Here is a 10,804-nt window from a genome sequence, read left to right as displayed (position 1 = left end):
TCGGGCTGGAACATCACTTTGTTACTTGGAATCGGTTATTCTATCTTTATTTTATCCAATAAATTTAACTCGTTCTTAATTCGAGTCGTACACTTAACTGTTTGAAAATTTTATATCGGATCTATAATGAGTCAGTAGTCAATAGTCCTAAGCCTTATCGGTGAAGTTTATCACTAACTAATTTGTATAACCAACGCTGATTGGCCAACTTCACTGATTAAAACTACTCACTACCGACTTATTGTAGACTCGGCATTACCTTTGCTTGGAAGAGAAAAAAAACCATCGCATGCGAGAGGAAGAAAAAAAAGAACGTAACACGCCGTGTCCTAATGATGTATCCCGTTGTTTCGTTACAAAGTACACGATGATCCACTATTATAAATTGAATCGATCGCGTATATCGCCGATGCGATATACATATAGGATAGATCGATGGGGAAGTGTACATTGTCGCGCGATTAGAGACTGTTACATGTTTGTATTAGCCGCAACGAAATGGGGGTGGAGCATTCTGCGCGATCGCTATCCTTAAGCAAGGATGACGTTAATAAAAATGTCCACACGCAAGCTTATCTCGCATTATTCTGATCATGCGCGCGAATTTTCCTTTATTTCGCACTATTTTGCCTCTTGAGTAGAAATTGTATCATTAATATCTATTTCTATCAATGTAATTCTCAGAATTAGAAAAAGACGAAGAGTTAGTTGAACCAAGATTCAAATTAAACCATGTTGGTAGAAACAGGCATAAATTAAATTATTAACCATTTTGTACTACTTCTCAGTATGTGGTACACTCAAATTTACTACAACTTTTTTATTAGTAAGAGCACATACAGTACATACATTAATTAAAACTTCTACGGGGTTTTTCTTCAAAGAAGTTATACATTTAACGAGTAATCTTTATCTTGATACATCGTTAAATGCCAACGTTTCATGAACACTCCATCATAGTGAGTAACTTGATACAGTATCGCCTTGATGAAATGAATATCAAGACACAGAGATAATCCATAAACTGCGTATAATTTTCTTAAATATAGTAATACCCGTTTCCAGTACAGATTAATCTTGATTCAACTTACTCTTTATCTCTTTTTTAATTTTTATTGGATCTAAAAAGAATGAAGAGTTAGTTAAGAGAACTAAAATTAAAATTAAATTTGCTTTTTACCAAAATATTCTTAATATTTTTAATGACATCTTGATTTAAAAAAAATTATTATAAATATATTTATTTTTATTTTTTTTTATATTTTTATGTAATATATCCTTGTATGGCACTTGTGACAAAAATATAGTGTGCATCGAAGAGTCAAATTGATATGATGACGTTACAATATTAATTATATATTAATTACAATGTTAGTTACATTATTAAATTAGTTCTATTGTCGTGATGTTATGATTTAATAATAATGTGTAATAGTATATATATATATATATATTTGATAATATTTATAATTTATTCATTATGTCGTTATATTATTGTATTATTACAAATTATATCTTCAATTTGAAATTATTAAACAATTTGTGGACCATGTATAATTTTTAATTTAATAAAGAATATATTAAATACTTTTTAACGTAAAATTAACGCGAACTCTCTTTGATTATTAAAAATGCAACAAATGTAAATGAATGCGTGTCATAATATGCAACACACTGTTTAACTATATCTTATTTTAAAGTTCATAACCGATCAGTTAGCTGTTAGATCACTATCATAAACAATAATAGTGATACTGAAGTAGGTATATAACGTGATAGGAAACGCGTATGGAAAACCACGATGAGACTACGGTCGCGACAATCTCACGCAATTTTCTATCGTTATGCATAACGAAACAAGAATGCTAAAGTGGTTACAGACTCGTCCGCAGTGGAAATGTTTCGTGACCGCCTCCTCTGATGGATCGTCGTCTCAGCATAATTATAAGGCAAACATTCGTGTTATTCTTATCGACGTTCAACGGCACCTCACGCGAGTCGAAACCGGCCCCGTCCGGCTGATGTCTGGAACGAAATGTCTTCTTTTCGTTTATCAGGTGGTAAACGGCAATGATACGCCTATATAAAATTTCAGCAGCGAAAGAAATTTGCCGGATGGACATCGGCGATTGGCAATTTATTGTTACGTTTTGATACGAAATTGAATTTACGATGCGCGATACATTGATCACGCCAAAGGGAAATTAATTAATCATTTATTCTTATGAATAATTATTATGAAGGAGGGGCGCGGTCAATGATAAACGAGCAAAAAACATTTTGCGAATAAAAATGTCTAAATAATTCATATTGATTACGATAATGTAGACCGTCGAGGAAAGTTTTCCATTGAATATCTAGCTAATAATTAGACGAACTGCGTGCTTTAAAGGAAGGGGGCGAGGAGACCTTGCTTCGAATAATGGCAAGGTTGGACTTTTTCCAGATAATGTTCTTTGTATAACGGCGATATTAGGTCACCGCCGTTTGTTCTGCACTGACGATGTCATAAGCGACGATAATGATTATGCACGAGTGACAAGACACGCGCCTTTTAAATAGACACGTGATTCTATCAACGTAATTAACGGCATGGTATTGCTCGTTATTAGAATTATGATATTCTGATAGTCAGCTGTGATATTTTAACGTTTCTGCTCTTTGGCATCGTATAATTAGTTATCATATCATTAAATTTGTAGAGAAAATGTAGTGGGTCTAGGCTAGCTTGTACTAACGCGAATAATTAACTCGCGACATGAAAAAGATATTAATTTCTATTTAAAATTAATTACGATCTTTTGCACGTTGTTCACAACGTTTATCTTGATGAAATAAAATTGATGCATCTCTCTCTGAATTTATTTAATTTTATGTCGTTCTTGTTATTAATAAAATGATTCCATCGCTTGTTATAGGCAAAATGTCATACAAAACTAAAAAGCGAAAAGATGTCGAGGAGCGCAAAGTGAACAATGACGAGCAAGACAATTTTTTTACCGCTGAGATGAAAGAGGAGATGGAAGTAATGTGGGAGGTAATTAAAGTTCTTCATAATTTTATTAGATTTTTTCATATGGAAGAAAAATGACACTCATGATATTTTTTCAGATACCACAAATTTTCCATTTCCTCTACTTAACAAAGGAATCTCTTAGTATACCTCAATTATCTTTGTATGAAATGGAAAGGATGCTGATGATACCGAGAGCTTCTAAACAATTAGCAAACATTATGACGTGTCTGCTGAGGTATATTAAATGGAACTAGATTTAACTATGCGAAAGGACATATATATTATAACACAAAGTTTTATTTCAAAATTGTAGTTCTCCGATAACCAAAACGAAGCTACATAAGGTGCCACCGATGCCGTATGAATTTTGGACTAATATTCTCGCGTATAAAATATCAAGCTGGTTCAAAATTTATCGTGCGAAGCATGAAGACGCAACTAAAGTATGTATTATCATAAGTTTAAATTGCAAACTGATAGTATTGTATTTATAATTTTACATTAATATGTACGCAACATTTTAGACACACATACATATACACACAATAACATCCACCACAATGATTAGAAATATGATCAAAGATTTTTAGGTTCTAGAAACTATTGGCGTTGAACCAGAATTTTGGAATGTTTTTCCCGAAACTTCGATGCTCGATGGCAAAGACTTTGAAGATCTTAGCTTCAAGCAAAGGGTCTGGTTGCTGAAAACTGTCTGTGATACAATCATGGTGAGTTCGCGATCATCTCAAAAATAAAGAATTGTCAAATTAAACTGCCATAATTCTTGTAGCATACTAGAAAAACAGTTCAAGAAGATATGGTGAATCAACCATGGCAGGATCAGTTTGAAACAGTTTTAGGAATAGATCGTAATGGAGCGAGATACATTTACTTTCCTCAATTTATGCCAAACGATTTCAGAATTTACAGGCATTCTCTGGACAATAAGATCTTGTCGACTGTTAAGGTAATTCGCTTATCCTTCTGTGAAATCTGACTAACAGTGTATCTACATAAACTTAACTTGTCCTTTGAAAAAAATAAGAGGAATATTATGTATGAACAATTGCTATAATTATATATCTTTTTCTATAATAAATAAATAATGTATATTAGGATATTAGATTTGAACGAGATAATAATTAGCCTTCGAATTTGAAAATTTTCTAGGTGAATATGTAATTTTTTTTATTAATTAATATAATTTTTCTTCTCTCATTAATTATCTTAATACAACAAAATACAAAAATAAAAGTAAGAACAAAAATAAAAAGTGATATCTAAGGTACTTAAGATAATCAGTGAGAAGAGATTATAAAAGACACAAATAACCAAAGATTGGTTATTTGTATTTTCTATAATCTTTATTATACGAACTTAAAATATGTATAAAGTATAAGTAAAGTGTTATACTTTATACACACATATATATATATATATATTTTACAAACTCTGAATAATCAGTTTTTGATCCTTATAGTCATTATTTCTTATTTATTGTTCTATGCATTTAGAACCTTTTTTTCGATTTACCTTAATATATCTTGTGTGTGTAGAAATAATATAATTATTTATAATAGTAATAGATATATTATGAAACAGATGTTTCTCATTTAACATAATATAAATAAAAGTATAATAAAAAGATCACATTGTTGCAAATTAAAAAAAAGTTTTTTAATCTCCAAACTATTTTACACAAGTTTTGCATATTTTACAAGCTATGTGTAAACATATTAATTAATAAACTATAAATTTTGCAGCCTGCCAGACAAAAGCAAGAGAAGGAAAGAAGCAAATTCATTAGATACAAAAAGAGAAAATTACAAATACAGAATAACTTATCCAATCACAGGCTTGAAAATAGAAACGATGATAAAGATCTTAGTAATAACGATAGCACCACAGGTTCGTTTGTCAGTGAGGATACGAATTTGAGTAGTATCAGTACGTGCAGTAATAATAACAACAACCTGGACACTGTAAATAGGAAGCGTCGCAGGAGTTTGTCGAAACTATCCGAGGAAAGTTCAAACGCGAGATCCAGCGGTTACGATACCCATAATTCCAGCGATACCAAATCTGTCGACGATGAGTCATCGCCGATGTTTAAAGGTTTCACTAATACTCAAAATGACAATTGCAGTATAGGAATAATTAATGAAATGTTACATGATTTGAAAACTGAAATTGACGAAGAAAAAAATGTGAATGAATGTGAAAGCAGTAATAAATTAATATCACAAGAAAACTTAGCGGAATTGTACAAAAATACTACAGTAACCTGTAGTGAAACTTTTGACGAAAAGAATGAGAACGAGAAATCAGGTGATAACTTATCTAATAGTTCAAAAACAGACGACGAGAAATTGAATGAAATAATTAATGCTGAAAGTTCCAAATTACTTGAAGATGTATGTTCCAAAAATATTTCCGCCAGTGACAATGTAAGTGATATTTCAATGTTGACGTCTCTTTCGGATGACGAGAAACTGAGTGAAACGAAAACTAGTGATAATAATGTTAGCACAAGTGAAAACAATTTAAATAAAAAAAGAACTTTTAATGAGTTTTATTCATCTTCTTCTATCAATAGTACATCATTAAGTAAAAAAGTGACTAGACAATATCTTAATAAAACACCACCAGTGATAGAAGCAGAATCAAATGATTCAATAAAAAAAAATAATTTGAGAAAAGGAATGAAACTACGATCTCGAAATGTAATAAAGCAGTGCAATAAAAAACATACAACTCAAATAACAGGAGATGAGATAAACGAAAAACAGAAAGCAGAAGACGATCAAATAAATGAGACAGATGAAGAAACTTTAAGTGAGCGATTACAAGCAAACATAGAATACGATTTGGACAATGACACAAACAATATTGATATTGATTACAATTTACGAAGATCTAGGAATCCAAAGACAGATGAATGCAAGCAACGTTTCGACAAGATGTTGTCTGATCTTAACGTTTCTGATTTTTATCTTTTAGTCGACAGTGTGGAAGAATTACGGGACCTCATTGCCAGTTTTTCAGAAAATGATTTGAAAAGCAATAATTCCGATAACGTAAGCTTGATATAATTAATGATTGTCTTTAATATTTTTAGCACTTTTATTATAGCCTCAGTTTATAGTCTAGATAATATTTATTCAACTATTTCCACGTATCATTTTTTATTTATTTAACTGCTGGCCATTTTACAATAGTCTTATTGTCATTTGATCACTTTCTTACACTCTCTTATAGACCTACGTCGACACTTTTTGCGACAATTAGAATGCTCTTTTGAACTAATGTCCATACGATTGATATATATTACTTTTGCGATTTATTTAACTAATTGAGTAAAAAAAGTTAGAATTGTGACATTTAGAACATTTGTTAAGACATTTAGGACATGTCTTAATGAATAACGATTATTGAAGAAGTCTAATAATAATTGTCGAGACGTTTATAATTAATTTTTTAAATGTAAATTTGCCTTCTTTACTAATTTACAATATATGTATCCATAATATTTTGCTGCGTATTGGCTAAAAATTACGATGCGTTTACAGGCGGAAATTATTCCTTTGTGTGAAGTAAAATTGGTAAAGCAGTTGACTGAATTATTAAGTTCTGTGGAACCAGTAGAGACAACTCTAAAGGATGCAATGCGAAAAGCGAAGGCAAAACTTCAAAGGGAATGGACTAATTTTAAAGAAGGGTATGTATAACAATGTGTATTTTTATACCTTACAATGTGAAATAATTTGATATTATTTCTCAAAATCTCATACATTGTCATACATTAAAACGATCACAAAAAGAGTTATATAATTAAAGTTACTGGGAAATATTGTTTCATTTCTATTCTGCTTTATTAACGCTTATTTGCAAAGTATTTTGGCTTTGATAAGTAATACACATAGCAAAATAATATTGTGCATCTTCATAACTTCTCATACCTTATCATTTTCATTGTCTGAAGAATTCGAATTACCTGACGCCTTGAGATTGCTACAATCCATATGTGATTTACGATGTGGTCGTTGTCCACACTTCTTCCAGTAATGTTAAATTTTAATCACTTTTGTCGAGCATGTATGGTAGACAAACATGTGATGTGTTGTAGCAGTGTGGAGGATCAGGACTCATCCGGTGAGAGTGGTCTCAGCTCTAATTGGTGGGTTCTTGGGACGCAGGGCAGGGATCCACTCTCAACTCCCGGAGACGCAACGTTACAAACGTTATCGCAATCTGCCGTATCCCCACTTGGCACCAAAAATACACAAAAACAATCACGACAAGTCGAGAACGAAAACGAAAGTACGGTCAAAAATTCTAAACAAAGTCACCACGAGAGCCGAGAGCCGAGTGACGAATGGCAAAACAGAAATGATACTAAACATTCGAAGATTGAGGCAGAATCAAGAAGAAACGAAGCTGTGGAGAAAGAAAAGAAACTGGAAGTCAAACAAGACGGAGAAAACGAGAACGTCTCAAACGACGAAGGTATTCTTTTCCGTCGCCTTGGTTTTCCATTCGGTTTTCCATTCTGATTCTTCTTTTGTACTGAAAATAATATGTTTTTTGCAGATGCAGAGCAGGAAACACAATACAGTAGGCGAGTGTTACGAGCGCGCGGCGTCTCTTCATACACAGAACAGCTTTATTCAGATGACGACAGCAATGAGGACGAGTTGGAGGAATGGACCGACGTTGAGGCAGTGTACGCGGCTCCCGGCACACAGACCAATACATCCGCTTCTCACGTTAATTCGAAAGAACGAAACGCTGATAACAGGTCGGACGAGGAGGACTCAGACCAAGATTGGATTCTACCAAGCTCTCGCAAAAGGAAAAATAAACGTTCGTGTAAGTGTCTAATCTCGAAAAAAAGGTGTACTATTATATCTTTTCTCTATTGAGACTAGATTTTTCATAAATTTTAAAATTTGTTTTGTTTGAATATGGGAATACTTTTATAATTTTAATATCTGTATTATTTTAGCTACCAATCGAAGATTAAAATCGTTTGAACATAAAGTACAAAACATTAAGGAAAATACGTCTCAGATTAATGCGGCATCTGATGTTTCTCATCCTAATGTGAAAATTATCAAAGATAAATTGAAGGATAAACTCAAAGATAACAAGCCTGAAAATGCAGTTGCCCCACAAATCCTTCATAATATTAACAAAAATAAAAGAGAAGTTTCTTCCATGGACACAATTTGTAAGATTGAATCTGTCAAGAGTGTACATTCGGAACTTGACATTAAGGATGAGGGTCCAGTGTATGAGTCTAATCCAGACGCCACAAGCCAGCAATATGAACAAAGTAATTACGAACCCGCGAATTCGCAACAGAAATATTATTACATGGTGCCACAGAATTCTGGAGTGGTGCCCCAGGGAGCGATTATCCAGGGAGCCGTATCGCAAGCTCCGCAAGCGACTTACTACATGCAGCAGCCTTACGTAATACAAGCTCCACAGGGCAAATATGTACCCCTTCAGCAACAACAGTTTGTTTATCAACAGCAAAATCCACAGATGCTATCTCAAACGTACTTCAACAATACGAATTACGTGTCTTATGTAGCGGTTGCAACACAGCCTCAAACAGAGTATGTGGTTGCACCAATGACAAATCAGCCAAACTTGCAAAATCCGATTCAATGTGCTCCGAGACAAAATAAGCACATCCAAAATAACAAACAACTGGCACCTCGACCACAGAACTCACAGATCGGTACAGTGATAAGAAGCGTTGGCACACCTAGCAGAGGTCAAAGACCTACCCATTCGAGAAACATCCCTTTGAGACAAAAACAGAAAACATCACAGACATCTAGCACGGAAAACAGTAGTCAGAAGGTCACATCTCTAATTATGCTCAGTGATAGCGATGACGAGATAGAAATGATCATAATGGAAAAGCCTACCAATTCCACAGAGAAAACAACTCCAACCAGTGCTAGATCATCGGAGATTCAAGGAATTGCTAATCAATCTAGACAGAAACCTACAATCACTTCGGACATCACTGTCCCTTCGACAAAGGGCATTCTCTCACCGCAAATCATTCAGCGAATGAGCCAGGGCGGTATATCCATCACACCAGTGAAAAACAATCCGCCGCCAACGACGAATGCCAACACACAGCTGGTGGTGGTCGTAAACGAGACCGGAAGTCACTATGCCTTGGCACTACCTAATGGCAGCAAACTCATACTCACTCCAGAACAAGTGGCACAGATTAGAGCTTCAAACGGAGGAAAACTAATTTTGTAGAGCGTGTAATACTATGATTATCCCTATATTACATAAACCACGTGCGTCTTTGTTCTGTTTCTTAATTTTTCATAATCGCAATAGCATGTAAATTTGATACATACAAATTTTATCTTCATAATTTTGCCGATTTAGTCATTAGTCTGTAAAAATAGAAATTTATTGACGAGATATAATTTATTGATAAAGTCATATATATTATAGTTATATATATATATATATATATATATATTTATCGATTTTTTCAATAAAAGATATCTCGTCGTATAATCGCAAATGTTTAAAGAGTTAAATTAAAGATTTTTAGGTAATATATCTTCCGTTAGATGATGTACAAAGAATATTTTTAAAATTATTTTTAATTTTAATTAGTTTTTTTCACAATGTGTATAGTAAATAATAATCTTAAGTATAGTATAATATGAATTATAAATATTATAAAACCGGAAACAATAGAATTTATATTAAAACTATATTTCTTTCACTGTTCTTGGAATAATCACGTACATACACATGTATATTGCATAAGTATATATGAAATTTAAAATATTCGTTGATAAGATTGAATATATGATTAAAATTACAAAATTTGTGCAAAATATTGTTACATTTGTAAAAAAAAAATATGAAAACGCTTTTTAATTTTTTTATAAAAAATACACAAAATGGTTCTTCGAATAATACATATGATGTTATATACATGCAAGAAATTATAATTAAGTGCAAATTTATATCTAATTTTAATTTTGTATTACAATAAACAGATAATATTGTAGACATTAATATTTAGATTTTCATGAAAAGATTTATGAACTTCTATAAAAGAGGTATTATTGATTTGATAATACGCAAAATAATTGACTTTTACATGTAAAATAAACTGCTATTATAAAATAACTATTAGTATTTTTGCACTTCCAGTTAAAAAAATTATTTTGCGCGTATATTTCAAATTTATTAATGTTATGTTAAATATTCAATAATTAAAAAAAACAATTAGATCTTAATTGAGATATCTCTCGTTTATACAATTGTCCTTTATAAATTCTACTAATACACATTTCTGTAATTAAATGCCACAACGTAAATGCATGTAATTTACATGAGAAAATTGTTCTTGAATGTCATCGAAATTAATGCACATTAGTCTGCATATTCTATACGAATATATTATCACGACTTAATATTAAATATTATATATTTCTCATGTATTAATTATGCAGATAACAATGTATAATATAAAAATAGATGGAGAAATATTTCTCTAAATATGTTATTCTCTTTTTTCTATCTACATAACTAAGCAACAAAATATTTTTTTTAGGTATGTTACAAAAACGATCTCATTGCAAGAAGAAAATTCACACTTGCATTAAACCAAATAGGAACGTTAAATCGTTTAACACAAGTATCATGAGTAAATGGTAACATAAATCAACAGTCAATCCGGCCCAATTGAAAGTAGGACACAGTTCTCGTTAAATGGATTACAGGAAC

General features: G+C 32.0%; 1 protein-coding gene across 1 annotated transcript; it reads left to right on the top strand.

Moving 5' to 3' along the window:
• Window positions 1–2,845: 2,845 nt before the first annotated feature.
• Window positions 2,846–9,380, top strand: LOC108771843 (putative uncharacterized protein DDB_G0282133). The gene is made up of 10 exons (XM_018537222.1): window positions 2,846–3,037; window positions 3,112–3,251; window positions 3,330–3,459; window positions 3,607–3,744; window positions 3,807–3,983; window positions 4,780–6,093; window positions 6,586–6,734; window positions 7,143–7,522; window positions 7,607–7,885; window positions 8,022–9,380. The coding sequence occupies exons 1-10, from the start codon at window positions 2,897–2,899 to the stop codon at window positions 9,305–9,307; spliced, it is 4,134 nt and encodes a 1,377-aa protein (XP_018392724.1). The 5' UTR covers window positions 2,846–2,896; the 3' UTR covers window positions 9,308–9,380.
• The last annotated feature ends 1,424 nt before the right edge of the window (window positions 9,381–10,804 follow it).

Source organism: Cyphomyrmex costatus, unplaced genomic scaffold (assembly GCF_001594065.2).
Source record: "Cyphomyrmex costatus isolate MS0001 unplaced genomic scaffold, Ccosl1.0 scaffold166, whole genome shotgun sequence".
Lineage (NCBI taxonomy): Eukaryota > Metazoa > Arthropoda > Insecta > Hymenoptera > Formicidae > Cyphomyrmex > Cyphomyrmex costatus.
This window is presented reverse-complemented; position numbering and strand designations above follow the sequence as displayed.